Source organism: Vitis vinifera, chromosome 16, assembly GCF_030704535.1.
Source record: "Vitis vinifera cultivar Pinot Noir 40024 chromosome 16, ASM3070453v1".
Classification (NCBI taxonomy): Eukaryota; Viridiplantae; Streptophyta; class Magnoliopsida; order Vitales; family Vitaceae; genus Vitis; species Vitis vinifera.
The window spans coordinates 21,524,222-21,548,523 of NC_081820.1; the positions used below are offsets into that span (position 1 = coordinate 21,524,222).

Sequence of the window (24,302 nt, forward strand, 5' to 3'; positions counted from 1 at the left end):
AAATAAAAATATAATAATTTGTTCCATTTATGCTAGAAAGATGAGGGAGAGATAATGCTATGAAAAAAGAAAAGATCATACCAGGGATTGGAGGGTTCAAATCCATACAACTCACTCTTGTGTGATGAACAACAAAATTTTGGAGAAATTTTTACTAATTGTGTGATGAACAACATGGTAATTGTCTTGTCATGCGTCTCATCTTGCAAATAATTCCAATAGGAAACTACCATCCGTCGTCGGTAGCATTGACATTTGGTTGGTTGGAGCAGCATTGGTTGGTGAGGACTATGGACTGTTGACCGCCTCTAACTTGACTTGAAAGAGCTTTCTTAATTTAATATTTAATTTCTTAAAACTGTTTCTATAATCGATGTAAACGAATTTATTTAGGTTATGTGTAGTTTGTCAAAAGTTTGAGGTAAAACGTTAAGGAAATAAACTAAAGAGAAACTGTATGAAGAAACAATAAAAATAAATAAATAAATAAGTTTAAAATTAATAAATATTTTTATCTATTACTTTAAATTTATTTTTCTTATTTTAACTGAATAAAAAAATATTAAAATATATAAGTGTTTTTAATTAATTTAATTATATTTTATTTGCTTTTATATTTTATATGGTAAAACCAAATTTGAGAAAATTATTTTTCTTAATAGTTTTTTCTTTCCTTAATACTTTCTCAAATCCAAATACAACCTTAATTTAAAAAAAAAAAAAAACTAAATTTTAAATCATTTCTGATAAACAACATAGAAATTAATGTATTAGAAACATGTATATCCCTCTCCTATTGCATCTTGGTAAAAATATTCCAATTTTTCTATTTTAGCATGCATATTTTGCTTCACTTCCTATGGACGAAGTATGAACAACTTATTGTAACTTCTCCAAAAAAAATTTATTAAGTAAATGGACTTTGAATAAAGTAAGATTTAATATATTAATTAGATTCAATATTGAGTCAATTAATATCATATTTTCCTCTTTTTAACTTCAAAAACATAAAAAAAAAAAAAAAAAAAAAAAAATTAAAAAATGGAATATAAAACATACATTGTAGCTGATCTTTTCAAAACTGTTTCCAAAAGATATATTATGATAATATATTTTGGGGTTTTAGAAAAATGTTTTGGTGATATATTTTGCTATTCTAGAAAAACGTGGAGTGAAATCATCCATGCAAAGAGAATGAACTTTGTAACTGAGCCACTGCTCTTTAGCAGGAGTGTGTTTCAGTTGTACAATTAATAGAGTAAAATGAGGTTAATTCCATTCTATGTGTACTCAAATTGAATTGAGCTTTATATGATTTTACTGTGGGGCGAGCCAGAGTTTTAATTTAATGTAAACATATTACTAGAAGAAAATAAAATGAAGTCATCCACATATTAAATTATATGATGTTTTAACGTGGTGGTTCAATTAACCATGCACACTTCATGGTTGAGAAATAATTTTTCATTTTACGATATAAATTATTATAGAGGATAAAAACGGACACAATTCTTGGGTTATGAAATATTCAATGTTTTCTCATTCCTTATATTCTCACCTTGAACCACAAATCGTTTTATTCCATCGAGTGTCTGCCACTCTTCCTCACATCCCTGAATTGCGAGAAGTATTGCTCTAATGGGTATCTCTCACACTCTTTCTCACATTTTTATCTATCACATATAATCTTCACAAACTCATCTTTTTTATAACATTTTCCCCTCATGACTTAAAATATTTATTAAGATATTCCCACTAACATTCCTTATTTTACAAGGCATCTAAATACATCACATATGAATTTAGAAAGTATTTTATATAATAATTTTTATAAAAATAAATATTTTTCAATTAAGATCAAATTTGAGACACTTCCCAACATTTACAAGCTTTCAAAGACCAACAAATGAGAAATCAACTCAATTCCAACTAAAGCTATCAAATAAACCATTATTTCTTTTATTTATTTTTAAATAAGATTCACATGAACACAACATTAATACAATGTTTGAGGAATATTTAAGATAATGAAGCACTGGGAACTTCAAACTCATCATTTGAGTTTGAGCTCATCACAAAGAAAGTCTAACAATGACTCAAGTACAAATCCAAATTTAGCAAAGTAATAAAATACTATAAGAGTATTATCAATTTCGGAGATAAATACCTTTGCTAACTCCTATTTGATACATTACTGCATTGAAGGGTAAACCATTCTCTTTTATTTCTCTTAATTTGTAACTGTAGGAATGCTATGCAGCACAACAGTTTCGATGGTCAAGCCCGGCCCAAAACCGAATAATACTCCCCAATCCAATCCTTCACCTGTGGTAGCATTTTCCCCCTTCAAGGATTTCTTTCTCATCTCATCCAAAATAAACAACACACATGCACTTGACATGTTACCGTACTCACTTAACACATGCCTAGTTGCTTCGAGTTTCTTTTTCTCTAAATTGAGTTTTGCTTCAACTGCATCGAGAATTGCAGGGCCACCTGGGTGAGCAATCCAAAATAACGAGTTCCAATCGCTAATACCAAGTGGGTCAAAAGCCTGGGTCAAGCATTTCTCTATGTTCTCAGAAATCAAAGTAGGCACATTGGGCCACAAATGAAAGGTGAGCCCCACCTCACGTAAGTTTCCGGCAATGGCTCCTGCTGAATTAGGAATAAATGTTTGGGCTGCTGAAACAAGTTGGAAGAGTGGTCGTTCAATCGAGACATCTGGATCTGATCCAACAATCACAGCTGAAGACCCATCACCAAAAAGGGCTTGGCCAACTAAAGAGTCCAAAGCATCTTCGGAAGGGCCACGGAATGTAACAACAGTGATCTCAGAGCACACCACAAGAACTCGTGCTCCTGCATTATTTTCTGCAAGATCCTTAGCAGTTCGAAGGACAGTTCCACCTGCATAGCACCCTTGATGGTACAACATCACCCTTCTAACCGATGTTTCAAGACCTAAGAGATTAGCGAGTTTGTAATCCGCACCGGGCATTTCTACACCGGAGGTTGTACAAAATACAAGATGGGTGATCTTGGACTTTGGTTGGCCCCACTCTTTAAGAGCCTTCAATGCTGCATCCCTACCAAGTCTAGGTACCTCAGCAGTGATAATCTCTTGGCGTATGTTAAGAGATGGAGCCATATAAGCACCAATGTTTGGGTGCTCCTCAAGCATTTCTTCGGTCAAGTGAATGTAACGCTTCTTGATCATTGATTTGTCACCTGTAAATGAAGTAACATGAACACATTAGTTTTACCAATCAACAAGTCATATAGTATATTGTTCAAGATGATCAACATGCATTTAACATTGAAGAAAGTATAAAAGGGTATTCTTAATTATAGCTAGCAATGCTATATGATTCAAAAAACAGCTTTTCAATCAATTACAGTCAAATGAAAGGAATATTGGTTACCGAAGTAAAATGATTTTCAAGTTTCCTGAAGTAATTTATCTAAAAGCTTTACTCTAGAAAGGTTGGAACATTCATTCACTTGGAGGTGAGCCTCACCTAATAGCACACACTCTTAGATGCATACAAATGTTATGTATATAAGAATTAATGCATGAATATACTTACATATGCGATTGAACTTCTTCTTCAACTCAGTCATGTGCTCGCTCTTAGTGACCCTGAAATAGTAATCAGCATAATCAGACTGGTAGACACAGTGGTCAGGAGTAGCTGTGCCAATGGCTAGGATAGTGGCCGGACCCTTGGCACGTTGAGCGTTTCTAAATTCCTCAACTGAAGCCATGGATGCTAGATACGTAATTGAATTGAAGCTTAAGATTAAGTTGAGGAAGGAAAGAGAACTCAAGTGCTTAGAGTTGGCTTGAGAAAGCTGGTTGTGGGTGCCGGGCTTTTATAGCCTGTCTCACCAACTCTCATCTATTGGCGGTCAATAACTAATGTTAGATATTTGAATTTGGGTTTTGAATGATTAGTTGGCTTCAAAGCTTGTGTGCTTGAGTTTATTTTGGATTTTCAGACATGTATGTGTAGGTGTTTATGTATTCGCGCGTGTTGTCTCTTCATTCTTATCTGTTCTTCACCTACCCATATACGATGCGTGCATCCACAGAAAGGAGCGAGCATTCAATCCGGTCACGGCTAAAGAGAAACATTTTTTATATAGAGAGACAAAGACTTCTCCAACCTCTTACTGGAAATTAATACTTTGTTCATTTGACTTTTCAACGGCTGGGAAGCTGCTACCATCATTCCTCATGACAAGGTCATTCAAAGATGGATTTCTCAATTAGAAGTAATAATCTCAACAACCCACTATCTCTCTTCTCCAGGATAACATCACATGTCATTTAACCTATTCACTAAGTAATTGAACAAATATCTCATTGTATCTGACCTATTCCGCCATCGTTTGATTCTCAAAAATTAAAAAAAATAAAAATAAAAAAAGTAGATCAAAAATACAAGTCTCCATCAAATATCCACGAAATAACTTGGAAAATAACTACTACTTTAATTTTTGTTCACATAAATTTGATTCGAAAATATCTTGGCAGCATTAGAATTTTGCAAACTGTTGGTTGCCAAGTCAAAAATTGGTATAAATTTTAATTTGTACCCATAAGAAAGTCCCAAATTAAATATCGTGTGTATCATATAATAGCATTATACGTGTATATTTATCATATGTGCATATGAACAAGTCTCAAGGACCCACGACAGTGGATATTGACTATAAGAGCATTTTAACAATACTTTATAACATTCTTAAATATATTAAAGCAGTTTAAAATAAATGTCACATTTGTTTTAATAAACAACAGAATTATTGAAAGAGAAGTCTGTAAAAAATAATATTTACCAATATTTAAATGCTTTTTTTAAGTTTTTTTTTTTTTCAGTCATTCATCACTTAAGCGTGTCAACTTAAGTTTTTTTCTAAGTTTTTTACCCAGTCAAGTGATGCATGTCCCTCCACCTAATGCCAATTTAAGAAATGTACATATTCACTAGTAAAAGTGTAGGGAAATTTGAATAGAATTTTGGATTTTATTTTTTGTCCCATTTTTATTTCCAAACAAATTTTGAATTTGTTAAAAAATTGTTTTATGTTGTATTTTAAATTTTATTTCTTGAATTTGAGATTTTAACGAAATGAGAAAATAAATAAATAAATAAAGTCATCAAATATATTTCTTTAAAAATTTTATTTTTCATAAAAATGAAAAAATTAAAAGGAAAAAAACAAACAAAAATATATCCAACTACAACATGGGCTTGTGGATCCAATATTAGCCATTGATTAAAAGTTTTCAAAATTTATTATCTACATGTGTTCAATCTTGGTAGGCTTATAGCTCATTTATGGTGGTTGAATTTGTCTTTTCCTAGCACGATTTAGGAGTATTATTTCAACAATGGGTGCTGATGTGAAAGTTTCATCCACCGACTTGGTATTTACACACTGCAACGTATTTTGTTTAGTTGAAAATTTTAATTTAATTTATTATAATTTAGATGGGAGTTATTTTCTTAGGTATTATCTATCCCACTTTGAACTTTATTAGATTTCAATCCGGGTCGGTTCGGATAAAAAATTTAAGTTAACTATGCATCATTGTTGATAAGTCTTTGCAATGTTTTTAATGCCGAAAATTGTTTTCAATAAGTTTTCAATTTGTGTTTCTCTTTAGAATTAGTGTTTGATTCTAAAAAAGATTTTTGGAATATTTTAAACTTTAAAATTTTTTCATAATTAAATACTTCTATAAGTATAAATTATGTCATTATATATATATTATTTTTTGAAATAGGCTATGTAATTTTCCTTATGAGCTTTTTATACAACCAAAGGTATCTATCTCATAGTGGAGAGATTATTCTTTTGTAAACTTGAGGTCTATGGTTCAAGCTCTTTTGTTGCAACAAAGCTAATTTTTTCTTTAAAGCCCTTCACATTTGATCCCATATTGGAAATGAGAGGAAAAATGAAGATCTTTATAAACCTCTTTCCATCCAACACAAACTAGTAAGTTGTTGGGCTATGGGGCTCAATGTGGGTGTGTGGGCCGGTTAAGGCATTTATGGCCCGTTTTGCAATAATATGAGTGGGCATGGGGGCATGGGCTATTGGGCTGCCAGAGGGAAATTTGGCCATTTTGCCAAAAAAGGAAATAGGTAAAAGGAAGTGAAGAACATTCATCCTTCTTATAAGGCTTAGATTAGGTCACTTAATCTAGTCCATTAAGTCCTAACTAATTAATTAATTAGTTCAATCTAAAAACAACATTCATAAACTTTTTGTAACCTTACATTTTTTACCAAAACACCCTTATGTATGATGGATCAAAAGGGTGAATCGGACCGAAAAGGTCGATGATTCAACAGTCCGATTTTTAAGACACAACTTATAAGCTTAAGTGACTTGAGTCCATTTTGTGCTTAGGTCACTTAATCTAGCCTATTAAGTCCTAACACAAACTAGTAAGTTGTTGGGCCATGGGGCTCAATGTGGGTGTGTGGGCCAGTTTAGGCATTTATGGCCCGTTTTGCAATAATATGAGTGGGCATGGGGGCATGGGCTATTGGGCTGCCAGAGGGAAATTTGACCCTTTTGCCAAAAAAAGAAATAGGTAAAAGGAAGTGAAGAACATTCATCCTTCTTATAAGGCTTAGGTTAGGTCACTTAATCTAGCCCATTAAGTCCAAACTAATTAATTAATTAGTTCAATTTAAAAACAACATTCATAAACTCTTTTGTAACCTTACATTTTTTACCAAAACACCCTTATGTATGATGGATCAAAAGGGTGAATCGGACCGGAATGATCAACGATTCGACATTCCGATTTTTAAGACACAACTTATAAACTTAAGTGACTTGAGTCCATTTTGTGTTTAGGTCACTTAATCTAGCCTATTAAGTCCTAACTAATTAATTAATTAATTCAATCTAAAAACAACATTCATAAACTCTTTTGTAACCTTATATTTGTTTACCAAAACACCCTTATGCATACACATGAATAAAGAACTCAATTATCCTTCAAATAATGTGTTATGAAGGAACATGAGTTCAAGCAAAGACCACTAGGTTTGTTCCAAAGTTTGTTCAAAAGGAATAATTACTTCTAGCTAAATTAGCTTCTCTACAATTAGTATTATATCCATAGTACTTTTTTTATCCATATGATTAGGTCTAGTTAAGTTGTGACAATAGAGCTAATAATATTAAAAGACATTATTTTCATAACAAAAACTAGCAAGCATTAATCATTAACCATTCAAAGCAGTTGGTAAGTTTAGCAATAATGTAGTGTTTTTTTATTACTACATTCATTTATTAAAAGTATCCTAGTATCACAAGAATCAAGTCTATTTTAGGTAAGTCATGATCTTATTACTAGGTAAATACCTTTTCTAATTAATCTATATGTCTTAAACTCTGGAAATTTATTAAGATAAGATTAACATACCTTTTATATTTAGTCCATAGACTATGCAAATAGGATGACTTTAGGTGATTCTACCAATTCATATCTAAGTTACGTGTATAACCAAAATCTTCAACATCAATATTACTGAGGAGTTTCATCTTTAGGATTGGTCACTCCTACTACTAACATATGTGGTCTTGTCCTTAAGAAAATCCATATTCATTGATTCTTTGGCAAACCCTAATGGGGTGGCGATGGCCCAAAATCATGATAGGTCTTAAGATGATCATGAAAGTCCATATCCTTTGATCCCTCAAACCAACACACATTTAGGATGGTGATGACCCAAATCAAGATAAGCTTGATCAAGGTTAAGGGCTTTCTGAGGGCCCTCTCCCACTTAATATTTTGAAATAATTAAAAGTTGTGTAAAATATTTTATACAAACATTTTATAAACTCTATTGCGATAATTAAACTCTTTTCTACTGAGTTTTAGCTCTCCATTTTTTATACAAAATTATTTTCTATGGATTATAAGGTAGAGGGAAGCAAGAAGTAAAAAGGAGTTGAGTTATAGTGTTATGTCTAAGGATTTGGGATTTTATGTTTTTGAACTATAAGTGATTTGGGTGTTGGAAAGTTTTGTAATAATAATAATATAAAAAAAAAAAAAAAGATTATAGCTATGTGTAATAGTTATATATTTATATAAGTAACTTCAGCAATATATACCGTGCTTTGATGAATAAATAAAATATAAATTTTCAATATTCTAAGTTGAATTGGTTGATATTGTTTGAGTTAAATCATGATTAAATGTTGAGTTGTTCCATAATTTCTATGATGGGAAGTTTCAAAGGTGTCAAGAGCTCTTCAATGGAAGAAAAAGATAATTTATATAATTTAGGTGGTGTTTATTTTTTTCGCTTTTTATTGAAAATAATTTATTTTCAAAATTTAAATTATTTATTTTTCTACTTTTTCATGACTTATTATAAACTTTTTATTAAACATAAAAAGTCAAAATATATAATTTTTTCTAAACACAAAAAATAACATATTGGTTTTTTTTTTTACTTTTTAATATTTAATAGAAATAAAATACTACAAAAATAAACAACCTAATATTTAATATTATTAAACATTAAGGTTCTATTTAGAATTAAGTAAAAAAAACAAACACCACCTTAATCCAAAATTGAAAATATTAAGTTGAAATTGGGAAGAAACTATCATGCAGGTGGTTTGAAGTGGAAGTTCGTAAATAGAAGATGTAAAGAAAAGAAGGTGCATTGGAGAGGTGCGCAGTAGGTGTTAGTAGTACCGGAGCGCATAAAATGAGTGCAAAATAGGGGCACTGGTGGCGCGGTGCACGGGTTGGTTAAGTGCGTTGTACTGGAGGTGTGCTTAGTACACTATATATGGTGCACCCCCTCTCAGCCTCTACCCAGAGCCTCTCCATAATTTTATTTTCTACAACGTTTTATTATATTTAAGTAAATATCCTCATTTATTATTTTATCATTTATATCTTTATTTGTTTTAAGTTTACAATATAAATAACATAATATCCGGTTGTAATCCAATAAAAATATTTTCAAAACTTAATTTTAAGTAAATCAACATCTAATTTTTCAATTTTAATTATAAATCGGCAGTTTTTACTTAATTTCTTTGAGAAAAAAAATTGCTTAAGAAAAATTATCAAAGATAAAAATCCAAAAAAAAAAGTTATTTTGAGTATTCCCGGCATAAAAATAATAAAATCTGCTTAACGAAATTTCTACATAACCAAGGTGGACATATGTAAAATCTCTCGATTGAACCATATTATTTCAACTTTTAAAATAAATAAAATTTTAAATTTAGAAATTATAAAATAGAACTCTCTTTGTAACTCCCAAGGGAGGAACCCTAAAGAAAATTTGTTCAATTTTACTCTTTGCATTATATCCTCTCTTTCTTGTTTTCTTCTTCTTCTTCCACTTTATTCTATAATATTTTTTTATTTATTGATTTCATTTGAGAAATATTATGAAACAAAGGAAATAAAAATGTTATTTAATTTAATATATAAAAAATAATAAAATAATTATATAATACAAATAATTTTAAAAATTACATATTTTTTAATTATTTATATTAGATGGAAGATAAAATAAAACATAAAAGAGATAAAATAGATAAAAAAAAATTATTGAAATTAAACTAGTTTTTAATTTTTCTTCCCTTTTCTTGGACTTTCTCTTGGAGTGTAGGAAAATTCACATCAGTACTATTAAAATTAAATTCAAAAGAATATAATTAGCGGCAGAAAAATGATCCATTTTTTGTATTCCACACAAGCTTTACTTTATTTGAATATAGTGATTTAATTTCATTATTTCACTATTCCCATAAAGTACATACTAAGGCGCGTATCCAAACGGACCTCATTCAAGATTGGTATGGCGTGATCGAACGGCCGCGGGGCTCTCTCCCAAAACCTCGCCCAATCGGAAAACCACCATCTCAAACAGCACAAACATCGCTCCTTCGTACACGCTCCCCATCGGTAGCAAAGTGCGAGACTCCTCCGTTGGGGCCGGGCCTCCGTCATCCGCCATGGTCTGCGCCGGAATGTAGCCGATGGCGGTGGCGAGTTTGGCCGCGGATCCGGAGTCGGGCTGGGCGGTGAGGAGGAGGACGCGGGCGCCGCTGGATCTGGCAACGCCGCATATGGCGTCAACGGTGGGGAAGCCGCCGGGGCCTGCGGAGGCGAGGAGGAGGTCGGAGGAGGAGGAGATGGGAGGAGCGTTGACGTCGCCGACGCAGTGAGCGGAGAGACCGAGGTGAGCGAGTCGCATACAGAGAGCTTTGAGCATTAGGCCTTCGCGGCCGACGCCGTGGACGAAGACTCGGCCCTTAGCGGTAGCTGTGAGGGCGATTTCGTCCACCATGACGTCGAGAACCGGCGGTCTGGAAGTGGTTTTGGAGAAGATTGAGCTGATCTGGCTGCAGATCTCTGAGGCTAGGGTGGCCATTGAAGTGGCTGAGGAAGCCATAGTTCTGAGCGTTGATGTAATCTCAGAGCTCTCTGTATGTACACACATAGAGACACCCTTATCCAGGTGACTCAGCCCAACTGCATGGTTCACTACATAAAATGAGTTCCGTACGAATTTCTGTGAAAACATAGAAAAATTATTAAAAATCTTATAAAATTTTCATCAGACATACCTTCCTACGCATCTTTTATTCAATAATAAAGCCCTGTTTAGCGATAATTTCTAAAATAATTTTTTGTTCTTTAAAAAAAAAAGGTTTTTAGAAAATATTTTTTATTTATTTTTGTTGTTTTCACTTAAACTATTTTAAAAAGTAATTATATAAATATAAAAACTAAAATATTATAAATAAAATTTATTTTATAAAAGTAACAACATTTCAAATATTTATTTTACAAAACATTAAAGATCAGGTTTTTCAAAAGCACTTATCAAACATTTTTTTCAAAATTATTTACGAAAACACTTACCAAATAAAACCTTTTTTTTTCATAAAAAAGAATTTAATAAAAAGTTAAATTTTATGAAAATCAACATAATATAACTTATAACTTAAGAGAACTTTTTTTTATAATAAAAATCTAGTAAAATCTTGAATAAAATATTATTGGACTTTAAATATTTACTAATATAATATAACATTTATTTATATATAAAATATTAAATTAAAAAAAAAAGTAAATCAGAAGTTTGTTGCTATAAATAATGTTGGTATTGGGTATAACGGATAAAGTTGATATTACAAATTTGAAACATTATCTCTTACCTACTGAAAATAACTATCTCCATTATTTACTTTTCTTTTATTTTACCAACTTTCACCAATAAATTAGTTGTAAATAAATTTTTTTTTTTTAAAAAAAATACAATAATAAGTGAAGTTGTTCTTAAAGGGAATCCTATTTCAAACATACTCATTCTAATTTTTTAAAATAAAAATATGAATTATAAAGTGTTGGCTTAAATCTTCTTCCTATTTTTGTTTATAAATAAATAATAATAATAATTTTTATATAAAATACAAAGAAAAATAGAGACTTGTATATAAGAAAAAAATAATAATAATTTTAAAATTTGTTTAAAATTTTGAAGTAATAGAAATTTTCCTATCTCGAATTTTAAAATTTTTGAAAATGAAACATATAATAAGTGATTCTTCCAAAAATGATTTTAGAAAATAATTCTCTAAAAATCACTTCAAATAGAAATTCGGTGGATATATTCTTAATCTTAAGTCTTATTAAAAAAAAAAATGAAAATAGTTTATAATTACAAATAAATTAAAGAATAAATATTTTTTAGTAAAATATGAATAGTAATATTTATAAATTATAATCATAGATTATTTTTCATTTAAAAAAAATAAAAATATGGATATTATCATCTTTGTAAAAGCATAATTAAATTTTTTGTTAAAAATAAATAATTATAATTTAAAAATAATAATTATTAATAATAGTTTATTTAAAATGAATAATGAATAAATTTTAACTTTTCTTAATATATAAATAAATGAGCCAAGTTTTTTATCACATGATACATTTAGTACTCCATTACGAACACAATATTTTATGATGTTTTAATTTAACCTATAATTAATTGGATTGTATTTTGAATTTCAAATTATTTTTAAACATTTAAATATTGATCATATCTCACTTAATTTAGAATTCATTAACTTCATAAAAAAATTTTAAAAATATAGTTGTGTATAGGAGAAATAGTGAAGTCATGAATTTCAAATTATTTTTAGAAATTATTAAATTTGTTAATAAATCTAATCCAAAATGTGACTTAATTTGAAATTTATTTATCTAGTGAGAAAATTTTAAAAAATAAAATTATGTGTAGAAAAATAATAGAGCCATTGTGAATCAATTTTTATCCAAATTTTTTGTATTAATAAGTTCGCTATTTGAGTTTCAAATTATTTTTAAAAATTATTAAACTCATCAATGGATCCAAAGCATTAATTAGTCTTATTTGATTCATTTGTCTAGTAAAAAAAATTTCGAAAATATAATTTTACATAGAAAATAAATAATAGTCATTCTACACTAATTTTTGTACTTAAATTTCTAATATTAATTGGATCATTGTTTATGCTTTAAGATATTTTTAAAAATGAATAAACTTGTAATAAATACAACACATTAAGTTTTACTTGATTTGAAATTTATTTGTCTAGTAAAAAAAATTTCCAAAATATGATATATGAAAAGAAAAAGTTAGTCAAATCATCCAAAATAAATTTGGGTCTTTTAATTTTACTTAGAGAGTGTTTGTTTTTTTAGTTTTTTGTTTAAAGTAATTTGCTTTTAAACTTTAAGTTATTTATTTTTTAAATTTTTCATAACTTATTACTTAAATTTTAATTTGTTTAGATGAAAAAAAAATTCAAAATATTTGGCATTTTCTAAATGGAAAAAGCCACATTTTGAAGCCCCTCAAAACATGGTTGTGACACCCCAACCCCTGACTCTCACCCTATCTGTGTAGCTTGCTTGCCCACTGGTTCCATAGCCATTACCAACATCCAACTTTCTTGAGGTAATTTCTTCCCTGTTTTCTCTCTCTATTTAGGTTTCTCAAGGTGTAAATTTCTCATTCATTCTCCTTCTTTCTCTGTAAAATATGTGAACTTCTTTCAATAGGGCTTTGTATGATCTATGGTTTATTATGTTATTAGGATCTTGTGGATTGCTTGATTGTTGTGATTTTCGTGATTTGTTTGGTTATTAGGATTTTGTGGTTTGTTTGATTATTGAAACATAAAGAAAAATAGAAGAAAAATGGGGTTTAGGGTTGCAAATCTTTTTCTAAAAAATGTTTTGGCATTATAAGATATTTAATTCTTACACTCAATTAGTTTGTACCGAAACCAGTGTTTGATCTTTTGTAGATTTTTTGAAAGTTCTGCATTGTTTACAAAGTTGGGTACTTTAAATTTCAGTGGTTACTCTTAATTCTTAAGTGGGGTTTCTGTAGATTGTTGATGTCTACTTGTTTGGTTAGCCTTTCTGAGCTTTGTTCCCTATACAGAGGTTTCAATAACAATTCCCATAGATCGTAGAGTAGAGTTGTTATTTGGATATTGTTACCTTTTAAGGACAAAACCTCCCAACAAGGATTCATTTATACCATATACATCTTCTTGCTAGTACTTCATCCTCAAAGCTAACCTTAATTCTCATTTGTTGGTTATATATTTTAACATTTTATGTCTTGTTTCCTTGCCAATCATGATCTACTCATAGTCGACTCCTTTTGCCTTTCCTTGTTAACTTTCCCTTGAAATAGTTTAGTAAACTTTCATTAATTTATCAGTTTGTAGTTGCCCAGGATTTCTTTTGGAATTGGGGAGTTGAAAATGTTGCTTGGATTCTAAAAGGTTTTTGGAAAAAATAAATTTTGTAATTTGTTATGTTGAATTTAGAAAATCACTTTGGATTTAGTATTTATATTCAAATCTGAACTAGGTAGGAGTAGATATGTTAGATTGCTCATTTTATATACTTAAATTTTTTGGGTCAAAAAGATTCAATCCTAGCAAAGATATGCTTCCCACTACCACATGGAGTATGATATAAAAATATACCCAGCCAACCAAATGATATGCCAAGTTTGATACTCGTTTTGTAAGAAGAAATATGTCTAGTACAAGATGTGTTCATCTCACTTGTTTTTTTAGTTTAAAAAATGGTTTTTTAGAATAGCTATCAACCTCTGTCCTGGTGCTGTTATAGTTTCTTCCACAAATTGCATAAAACAAATGTAAAATCCCAATGAATGAGAATCACAGTGGAACACATTGGTGAGCTAGCCTTTATTTGCAACTCTAATACAACTATTTCCTGTCTCACTATATGATCTTCTCCACTTCCAAAGGCTTTTTACGATCAGTAACAGGGCAATAAATTAGTCATGGTAGCATCAAAGAACTTATTCCCCATGAGAAACCACAATCATATGCTTTAGAACAAAGTTAAATTTGGGTTGATGATAACTTAATCCCCTGAACAAAGGAACAAAATAGGAGCTTAATTTTTTAGATCTTTGTTGTGTCTTTTTTCTTGTTTAGAGTAGAATATAATCACATACTTGCCAGAGATCATGAGAGTAATAGAAATTCCCAAACACAAAATGAGTTTTCCAAGCACAGCCTTGCTAAAATGGTTGGTGTGGTTTAGATTATGGTTATATTACATTGACATTCTTATGGCATATTGATTCAGATCCATTCATATGACATATTTGGTCATGTTATAAGTCTCTGAATTTTTTTTAGTACATGATTAAAGTGTCCCATACCTGTATAGTGCCCCCACCATGTTCAGATTGCATGGTGATCATGAACAATTTTCATACATATAAAACAACTACCTAGGGAAATTCTGAAGTTTAATTACTCCTACTGCATTCATGTCTATTCTCAACATTTTGTCTGACCAACCAATGTTGCAATTTCTTCCAAGAAGAAACCAAACCCACATAGATCCTCCTATTGTTATGGAGGATAGCTTTTATTTCCTGCATCCTTTATTTCTTTTATAGTTCAATGGAATTGTTGTTTCTTATAAAGGGAAAAAAATAGTGTTGTTTTGCTACTATGTACTCTTTTTCCTGGACTCATGCATGGTAAATGTTTGTTTTTATTCAAGTTGTAGAGTTTGTTGATGTTTCTTCATTGTCATAGGACTTTTAATGTTCACTGTTTGCTAGACTGTAGGTAGGTTTTATGAAACACTGATTAGAAGTTCTCTAATAATTACAAATAGAAGGAAAAAAAATATGATAATTAAAATTGCATGATTGGTTGAAAAATTGATTGATATATTTATCAAATTAATTAACAGGAGGGTTGTGGTGCTTCAAACCATGTTAACAAGAAAGGAGAACTTATTCTTATTTTTATTTTTATTTTTTTTATATTGCAATATTATAAACCATGCATGCTTGGATCTTTACTTATCCCTCCCCATTTTTCAATTTATACATTTACTTGGATTACTTGGTACCTTTATGTCTCTTTTGCATTTTTTTTCTCTACATTTCTAATTATTGTTTCATACTCGGTGCAACTCATTCTTTAATACTACTAGTTGAATCTAGTTTTCAAATCCCATTAGATATTTTTATTCTTTGAAAAATAAAAATTAATCATTAATGTTGATTGGTTTTTTGTACAGTAATGAGTCAAAATGTTGAAACCAGTAAGGCAAATTGGACTAACCCCACCCAAAGAAAACACTTTATTGACCTTTGTCTTCAAAAGGCAAATAAAGGTTTTACATGATCAGGTGGAGGTTTAAAGTCTAGTGCTTGGCCTCAAATTGCTGAAAAGTTGGAGAAGTTACTTGGAAAACGCGATACTTGGAAACAACTTAAGAATGAGTGGGATTACATGAAAATACAATATCTCATTTGGAGTAAAATGATGACTATGACAGGACATGGTTATAACTCTATAACCAAAACTTTTGATTGGCCAGCTGAAAAATGGGAAGAATATCTGCAAGTAGTTTTCTTATGGATTTGAGTGAATTTTTAAAACAATTGTCTTATATATGTATATATGACTCTTTTTTTTTTTTGTCTTATAAAATAGAAATATCTAGAAGCTAACAATTCCTTTTTAAACCACTAGCAAATGTGGAGGAATTAGAGGCATTGTTTGGAAGAGTGTTAGCTACTAGGTCTAAAAATTAGAGATTTGGAGGAGTGATAGCGTTTGGGGTTGAGGAATCATCAACACATTCTACATCTTTGCCTAATGAAACTTTGATTAACTTAGAGGAAGATGAGAATTTGCCAAGTAATGCTAATGATGAAGTATAAGGTTCTAAGAAAAAACAGAAGAAATGAATAGAATAATGAATATGTTGGAGAATTTTAAAGGACCCTCAGTGAAGGAATGCATGAAGATTTTGAGGAGATTGTTGACTTATGAGGATCAATTATATTATGTAGCAATTAATGTGTTTTACAAGAAGAAATAGTATAGAGAGTTGTGGGTAGATATAGAAAGTGATCAAGAGCGAATGGGATGGATTCAAAGCTTGTGAAAATGACTTTAGATATTTGTTTTGGATTTATGAAATGCATTGATATATTGCTTATATGATGATTGTAATGTGGTACATTTGGTTTGTTTATTTTGGATCTTGGATGTGTTTCCACTTTTGCAATTATAAGACTTTCTCTTTACATTTTATTGAGAAGACTCACTCCTATATTACTTTCTTTACTATGATGATTTGAAATAGATGTGATATAAGTTGTTAGTTTTTCATAGTAATGGAAGCATAATGCAATGATATAAGTTGTTACTTATACATTGTTATAATTATTTGATTATATTGTTATGTTTCTGTTTCATAAATATTGTCTTTTATAATAGATATTCTTATGGAGAATCTTTCACATCACTCAAACACTTCAAGTTCTTCATCAGCAAGTGAAGATGAAGATACAAAGTTAGAAGTGACAAGAGTTTTAAGAAGGAGATTGATTGTGTTATTACTCCAATTATTAAGTGACTCATCCATTAATAAGGAATGAGTCTCTACATCATCATTTATAGGTTCACTTTTCATTCAAGAACTTTTAGATGGTTCATCTAGCACATGTTATGAACTAATGCGAATGAAAAAACATGGATTTATTTCTCTATATCACATGTTTCGAGAAAAATGATGGCTTGTTAACGGTAAACATTTGAATGTTGAAGAGAAAATGACCATGTTTTGAATGACTATTAGTCATAATCTTTGGAATCAATTAATTAAGAATAGATTTCAACACTCGGATCAAACAATTCATGAATACTTCCATGAGGTTTTAGTAGCCATGGTGAATTTCTTAAAAGAGATGATATCTCCTTCATCATTCAATGATAGTTCAAATGGTATCTCTAATCATCATCTAAGACAAATTTTTAATGTATATTATTTTTTATTACTAATTATTCATATCATATTTGTATTACTCTCATTTAAAAATAATTATTTATATTTTAAAGAATTATTATCATGTAAGATGTTGTGGGTGCAATTGATGGAACTCTTATTCATGCATGCATTCCTGTTGATCAACAAGTACCATATCAAGGTCGTGGGAGAGGAGAATATTTTCAGAATGTTATGGTAGTTTGTGATTTTGACATGATATTTAGGTATGTTGTTGTTGGATGGGAAGGAACGACTCATGATTTAAGAGTCTTGATAGAAACTATCTGTAACCCACAACATAATTTTCCAATGCTCCCATAAAGTAAATATTTTATTTTCATTTTATTTAATATGATTTTGTATTTATTCATAATAATAATCAATTGAATTTTTTTTCTTTCAAAAAAGTACTATTTGGTAGATGCAGCATACACACACTCGAGGTTTTATGGCACCATATCGTAATGTACGCTATTGGTTGAGTGATTTTCATAGTTGTGGTAAAGTTGTAGGAAAAGAGGAGATATTCAACCAATGTCATGCAAGATTAAGAAATGTCATTGAACGTACTTTTGGTGTTGTTAAGGCGTGTTTCCCAATATTGAAGAGAATGACACCTTATTCTTTTATTACTCAAACAAAAATTGTCATGGCATGCTTCTCCATTCACAATTTTCTTCAACAAATCTCAATTGTGGATATATTATTTTTTGAATATGACAATGAAGTCGAATTGGAAAGTGATAATACAAATCAAAATTAGAATTCAACTATAGACAATTTTTTTTTGCAATATTTGATCACGAGACCAAATTACAAATGAATTCTTTCATGTATTTAATTAGCTTGTCATTTTTAGCTTTTACTATTTGTAAACTATTTGTAAGAAATGTAATTTTTAGATATTAGTTAAAATGTGATGTCTTTGGATATTTGAAAATATGTATTTGAATTGTTCTAATTTTTCTTTAATTTGATTCAAGTTTTATCGATCAATTATTTTTTAGATTATTAAATTTAAATATTTTGTTTTAATTATATAAAAAATAAACATTTTTTTTTTGTAAGGATGATAATGATAAATTATTTATTATAATAATTTTATTATTTTGATTTTTTTTAAGAAATATGTTAAATTAAATTATTTTTCTTAATACATTAAGATGTTAAGATATTGGTTTTTAAAATCTAAAAAACAAACAGCTTAATATTTAATAAAAATAAAATATTAAAAAAAATTGAATACTTAACACTTTTAAGCATTATTTAGTATTAAGTTAAATATAAGTTCTATTTAAAATTAAGCCAAAAAAACAAACACCATATAAGTTTTATGATTTTTTAGTATTAATTAAATCAATTTTTAAGTTTCAAATTATTTATAAAAAATAATAAAATTTATGTATCAAATATAGTTTGATTCATAATTTATCTACTTAATGAAAAATTTTAGAGAAGTTAAAAAAATAGAAAAAAAACATGTAATTTAGAAGAAAAAAAAATATTTGAGGATTTTCCATTGTCAATATCATGTTTGATTTTATTTTTTTTTATGGTTCTTTTTTTTTTTTTTAAATTCTATATTTTTATTTTATTTTTATAAGCATTAAAAACAACCTCTTTTTGTTCATAAAACTGTTATCTATTTCATTTCAAAAGGTAATATTCAACATAATTCATAACAAATTTATTTAATATGATTTTTTTGTAGCTAGATGTATCATGTACCATGTGTATCATGGCACAAATTTGAACACTCTTTATATGTAGATATAAACATAGCAGTTCAACTCACATATGGCACTGATGTTTGACATGACATATTGATTGAGACATAATAATAGCTTAAATTCAAATATGAAATTGCAAATTAATTGCCTGACGTGACCATTTAAAAAAGATGGGTCAATCATGCTTCCAAGTCTAGAAGATATAAAAGATGCCAAGTCTAACGTGGACAAAAATGCATTGCTGAGATAGGAGATGATGTGAATAAAAGGCTGAGTTGGAATAATGGCAAACCAACGTTTAATGGAATAATATCATATGCCTGCCCAAACAAGGCCTTATAGTTGTTGAAGTTCTATTCTCACTTCCTCTCTTTCTTTTTTATAGTGGTTTTCATATCGTATCCCGTAAGCAATTTTTCATACCATATTCGATAAGTAATTACATTACATGTAGCGTTACACGAAGCCGCTCTTCATCTCCATTTCAATTTATTCATGACTCTCTTGATTCAATTCCCAAAGAGGCCCAAGCCTGTACCTCCTTCAACCATAACTTAGGAAGCTTCAGTGCTCTGTAGACCGAAGATCCACGCAGCTGAAGCCAACCATTTTTCTCATTCCAGCAACAAGATCAAGATCCTCAGCCTTGATATTTTGCATCTAACATAAATTCTGAAGTTTAATAATTGTTCAAATCTGTGAAATTAGGAAGGTCCAACACTATGTGCCTGAATGATGGACATATATAAAGCCCAATTAAAACCCATGAAATTCTGCTGGAAAGCAAGCTTGTCAGATGACACACCAAGAAGAAAAGCATCTTTACAAGAAAATTGCAAAAAGCAAATTAAAAGAAACATGGAGTCATAAGAGTCATTTGGCACTAAAATACCAGAAAATTGCAGAAAATTAAGGCCAGTTAGCTATGCTTGTGAGCTTAAACCCCATTGGGCGGTGCTGATGGTTTCTTAGGCAAAGTTGAGCTGCCTTCTTTTGAACGAGCCCTTGCTGAAGATGAATCGCATCTTCCTCCATTTTCCTTTCCCTCATTGTCCTCATCAGCTTCATCCTCCATAAATGAACCCTGTTTCCGGAGTTCTTTCACTTTTCGGAACTCATCATAGTGTGCTCGCCGGTGCTCATTAAAACTCATACCGTTCCTGTCTGTTTCGAAGTCTAACGGCATTGAAAAAGGAGAGCAAAAAGAAAAGGAAAACATAAATAATTGTCAGAATAGGGGTGGTCCAGATTAATTCAAAACCAACCAGATGATACTTTAATTCTGATTTGTTGGTCACCATGATACAAGAACTTTTTACTTGGATACTTTTTCCTTCTTAGAGCTGCTTCCAGATTTCCCATTAGGCTTATGAATAATAAAGCTATCGATGAAATATGTTGTTTCATTTGAGAACACAAACAATGATGGATTATTTATGCTGTTGAAAAACATGAGAATGTTGAAACAGAACAAGAAACATCTAAGAGTAATTGGTCTCAGACCTTCATCATCTTGTTCCATTGCATCTGCCTCATCGTCAGATGATGTCCAGCCACCAGAGAGAGAAGTGTTTCTACTTGAAGAAGCTACATCATTCAAAGCATTTCGTATTGCCTCTGCATGAATGACATTATCGCAGCCATCATCTAAATCACCGCGTATGGGAGATACAGACCCTATATTAATTAACAAAAATCAGCTGATACTAGGGGAGATAGCAATACAATTTTCACACATAAAAGCTACAGAATTAGACCTGACAATGGAACAGAAATGATCAAAATCTAAACCCAAACAAAGCAAAGTGAATATCACTTTTAAAGCCAATCCAAGAAAAACCAGAAATCCATGCCTTCACAGTAAGGGTAGATTTGGGGGTGAAAGTAGGTACACACACTTGCACATATACATAACCATTTGATGTACTTTGTAGAAGGAAAGAGAAACTGAGATCAACATACCATGTTCATCATCCTCATCAATCATGGGGTGATAAGGTGTCTTGGGTTCAGTTATTTTCTGCCTCACAGGTTTGTTTGCCTCAATTTCACCCAGATTAGCCTCATCCCATCTTACACGTCCCCTGTTAAACATGCTGGTATTAGTATACCTATCACATTAACCATTTAAACATGGATTAAATGGATAATATCAAGCAGCAAACTACCTTCATAAAACTATGCAGATGATAGAACATGCTTATAGCAGATCAAGGACAAAAAAGGGAAAAGAGGAAACACCCAAACAATGTTGTTACCCACACCACTAGTCAATCGAACATTGGCTGACTGTAGATTATCAAGCTAATTTATTCTCCCACCTCAATGAATTAAAGCCATTAATTAAAGGCTTTCTTCATTAACATTCATTAGCATATGGCACTAATCAATAATCCTGGAGTATGTGACATTCTCTTCCAGTAAATGGTTGAAGTTCAGAAAAATGCATTCACCTGATTGCATTGATCCTTGGTTTTATACAACTTGCCTGAGAAGGACAACTGTTCATGGATCCTTACCACTTTAAATGAGACATCTTCCAACCACTGAGACCCATGTTAGAAAACAATGTATCTTAGGCAACCAACCAAAGCTACAGTGAGGTGGTTGGCGGTTCTGGATCCTTAACACTTTAAATGAGACATCTTCCAACTATTAAGACCCACATAAGAAAATGATATGTATTAAGCAACCATCCAAAGCTTAAGGCCAGATGGTTGGTGGTTCCAGGTTCACTGACCAGCTCACAGTGAAATGTCTCAACTACAGAATTATGTGCATTGGAACTACTAGAATAAACAACCTTAATACAACAAAAAACAAAAATCCTAATTGAACCAGAATACATAAAAAAGGATGGTATGGATTACTTCATATCTTTGAACTGATAATCCCCTCAAATACGCAAAGCAGACTGAGCAGTCGCTTATTGACTTGCCTTCACCTGAAATAAATTTTTAAACAGATTTTTAAAACTTCAGGATCAAACAAAAGGAACTTAGTGTTGCATAATAAGATAAAACATTCATAGCAAAGTAATAGATTCTATGTTAGTTATGGCAGTCCCCTCTTGGCCTATCTATAGGGCAGCATGTGATAGGTGAGGAGGAGAACTTTACATTAATAGATGCAATGGGAAAGTAAAATAATCCATTAAGCAGAAGGGGGAAATTTGCAACAAAAATGTGAGTACAAAACCAAGCAGCAGAGAGACAACAAGGCAGCACTGTCATCAAGTAAAAAATTGGGAAGAACGATGGGGTAGATTAGAAAGCCGTTTGCAACTAAGAATGGTCAAGGGTCAGAAGACTAAACATATAGAATAAGAATTTAAGGAAAGAAAAAATAATAAGATATGAATAAAGTATTGCATGTAATAGAAAAGGAAATAAAAATAATGATCAACTGCCTCATAATGTGAATGAAACAAGACCAACTTGAAAATTCAAGAATAGTTAACAACTACATTATTTTTAACACCAAAACTTGTAATGAAGTTATTCTGGAAAGGACAAAACCCCAAATATAAGGTTTTAATGAAACATAAACAACTAAAAATTGAGTTTCTCATGTAATCTAGAAATTTTTAGGCACAAGTATGCAATTCCCCTCATGTTATTTTTGCCTACATTTGTCTCTCCCTATCAATTACAGAATCCCCTTCTGGAAACTAATGATTCTAACTTAAATGTAGAAACAAGTCAATGAAATACTCAATCAAGAATCAATATGCAGAGAACACTAAATGAGCACTTGGTATATATGTGATAAAAAATCCACCCCGTATCACAAGTTCTCATAGATACCATACAACAAAGGCCATATAAATTCAATGAACCCTAAAATTCATAAAAAAACGTAAGGAAATGTTGGAACATCCCATGAAAATTCAATGTTCCCATTCTATTTTATATACCAAAACTAAGACCATTACAAAACCCAGAATCAGTCAACACAACTGATAGTAGAATTTTGAAATTGTGCCATTTCATGACATTCTAAACCTGAATCCATCCCATTAATTGTACTCCCCCACCCCAACAAAAAAACAAAAATGCAATGGAGCCATTCAATTTTCAAAGAGGCAACCAAACTTCTAGACCAGAACACCAAATCCAAATTCTAAAAAACCACACACCCCTACTCAACTCTGTACTAGGATATTAAAAAAAATAAAAAATAAAAATAAAATAAAAATAAAATAAAAAATAAATAAAAAAAGGAGATCACATACAAAGCTATTGTTAGCTTAATCTGACATCTTAAACTGGTAATTTAACATGTTCATTCCACATTTGTCACTTTTCAAGCCTATTTAAAAAATAAATCCTTAACAACAATAAAAAAGAAAAAGCGCAAAAGAAACCAATTCAGATTGCAGCTCAGCAAACCAATAATAGCTAACCAAACAAACAAACAATCCACTAATTCACATTCATCACAACAAATTTTGAGACCTCAATCAAGATCTCCAAGAGGATCAAAAAAGAATTATCAAGAAAAAGTTGCTGAATCGATGACAATAGCAGATCCTAACGCCTCCGTTCAGTAGATGAGGGAAAAAAATATAGGAAAAGTTACCCAAAATCAGAGGCTTCTCAGCCCTAACCTGTCATTAAAACAGTTCAACTCTTTTCTTTTTTTCCGGAAATTTTCTAAGCAACCAAACAGAGCGTAAAAAATAGAAATGAAAAGAAAAAACAGGAAGAAGAGTGGAGAGAAAAGTTCCGCACCTGAGAAGTGGAGGAAGAGAAGGTGGAAGGCCTTGGAATGCGCCTTTTTCAACGTGATCTCCGTTTTCTATTTTCCCAAAATACCCCTTTTATAAATATATATAATCACGATTGATCTCCCTGTTTGAGTGGATAATGACCGCCAATGTGTCCCCTTTTCTATGTTCCCAAAATACCCCTCTTTTAAATATATAATCACGATTGGTCCTCCAGTATGAGTGGATCATGACCGCCCATTTGTCTGACTTTTTTCCCAAGACTTTGCTTAATTTTAGGCGGACCAACATATAAAAAAGGGAGGAGAAAACATAGAAGAAAATAAAATATAAAAAATAATAATAAAAAATTATTTTTAAATTAATTTTTCATTTATTATATAAAATTAAATAATTTGAAAATATATAAAGTTAATTTTAATTA

The 24,302-nt window shown here is 30.6% G+C and overlaps 3 protein-coding genes and 1 long non-coding RNA gene across 11 annotated transcripts; 1 reads left to right on the forward strand and 3 right to left on the reverse strand.

Moving 5' to 3' along the window:
• Positions 1 to 2,230: 2,230 nt before the first annotated feature.
• LOC100242994 (stilbene synthase) lies at positions 2,231 to 3,768 on the reverse strand. Its single transcript, NM_001281005.1, is given in 2 exon segments — positions 2,231 to 3,231; positions 3,591 to 3,768. Coding segments are annotated over 2 exon segments (1,179 nt in total).
• Positions 3,769 to 9,748: 5,980 nt separating this feature from the next.
• LOC100260082 (uncharacterized) lies at positions 9,749 to 10,629 on the reverse strand. Its single transcript, XM_002263075.4, has one exon. The coding sequence runs from the start codon at positions 10,596 to 10,598 to the stop codon at positions 9,855 to 9,857; it is 744 nt and encodes a 247-aa protein (XP_002263111.4). The 5' UTR covers positions 10,599 to 10,629; the 3' UTR covers positions 9,749 to 9,854.
• A 2,188-nt stretch (positions 10,630 to 12,817) lies between these two features.
• Positions 12,818 to 17,141, forward strand: LOC104882147 (uncharacterized). The gene is made up of 2 exons (XR_787894.3): positions 12,818 to 13,019; positions 16,870 to 17,141. It is a non-coding gene; the product is annotated as an uncharacterized LOC104882147 (long non-coding RNA).
• Positions 17,142 to 19,874: 2,733 nt separating this feature from the next.
• LOC100254986 (protein phosphatase inhibitor 2) lies at positions 19,875 to 23,982 on the reverse strand. Of its 8 annotated transcripts, none has more exons than XM_003634013.4 (5): positions 23,883 to 23,982; positions 22,020 to 22,093; positions 21,112 to 21,233; positions 20,653 to 20,826; positions 19,875 to 20,325 (listed from the first exon to the last, which is right to left on the reverse strand). In XM_003634013.4, the coding sequence occupies exons 2-5, from the start codon at positions 22,022 to 22,024 to the stop codon at positions 20,087 to 20,089; spliced, it is 540 nt and encodes a 179-aa protein (XP_003634061.1). In that variant the 5' UTR covers positions 22,025 to 22,093; positions 23,883 to 23,982; the 3' UTR covers positions 19,875 to 20,086. The 8 variants fall into 8 exon arrangements, with proteins under 8 accessions (XP_003634061.1, XP_010662498.1, XP_002263168.2 ...); XM_010664196.3 differs by having other exon boundaries at positions 20,653 to 20,766; positions 23,883 to 23,974; XM_002263132.5 differs by having other exon boundaries at positions 23,759 to 23,899.
• Positions 23,983 to 24,302: the final 320 nt, after the last annotated feature.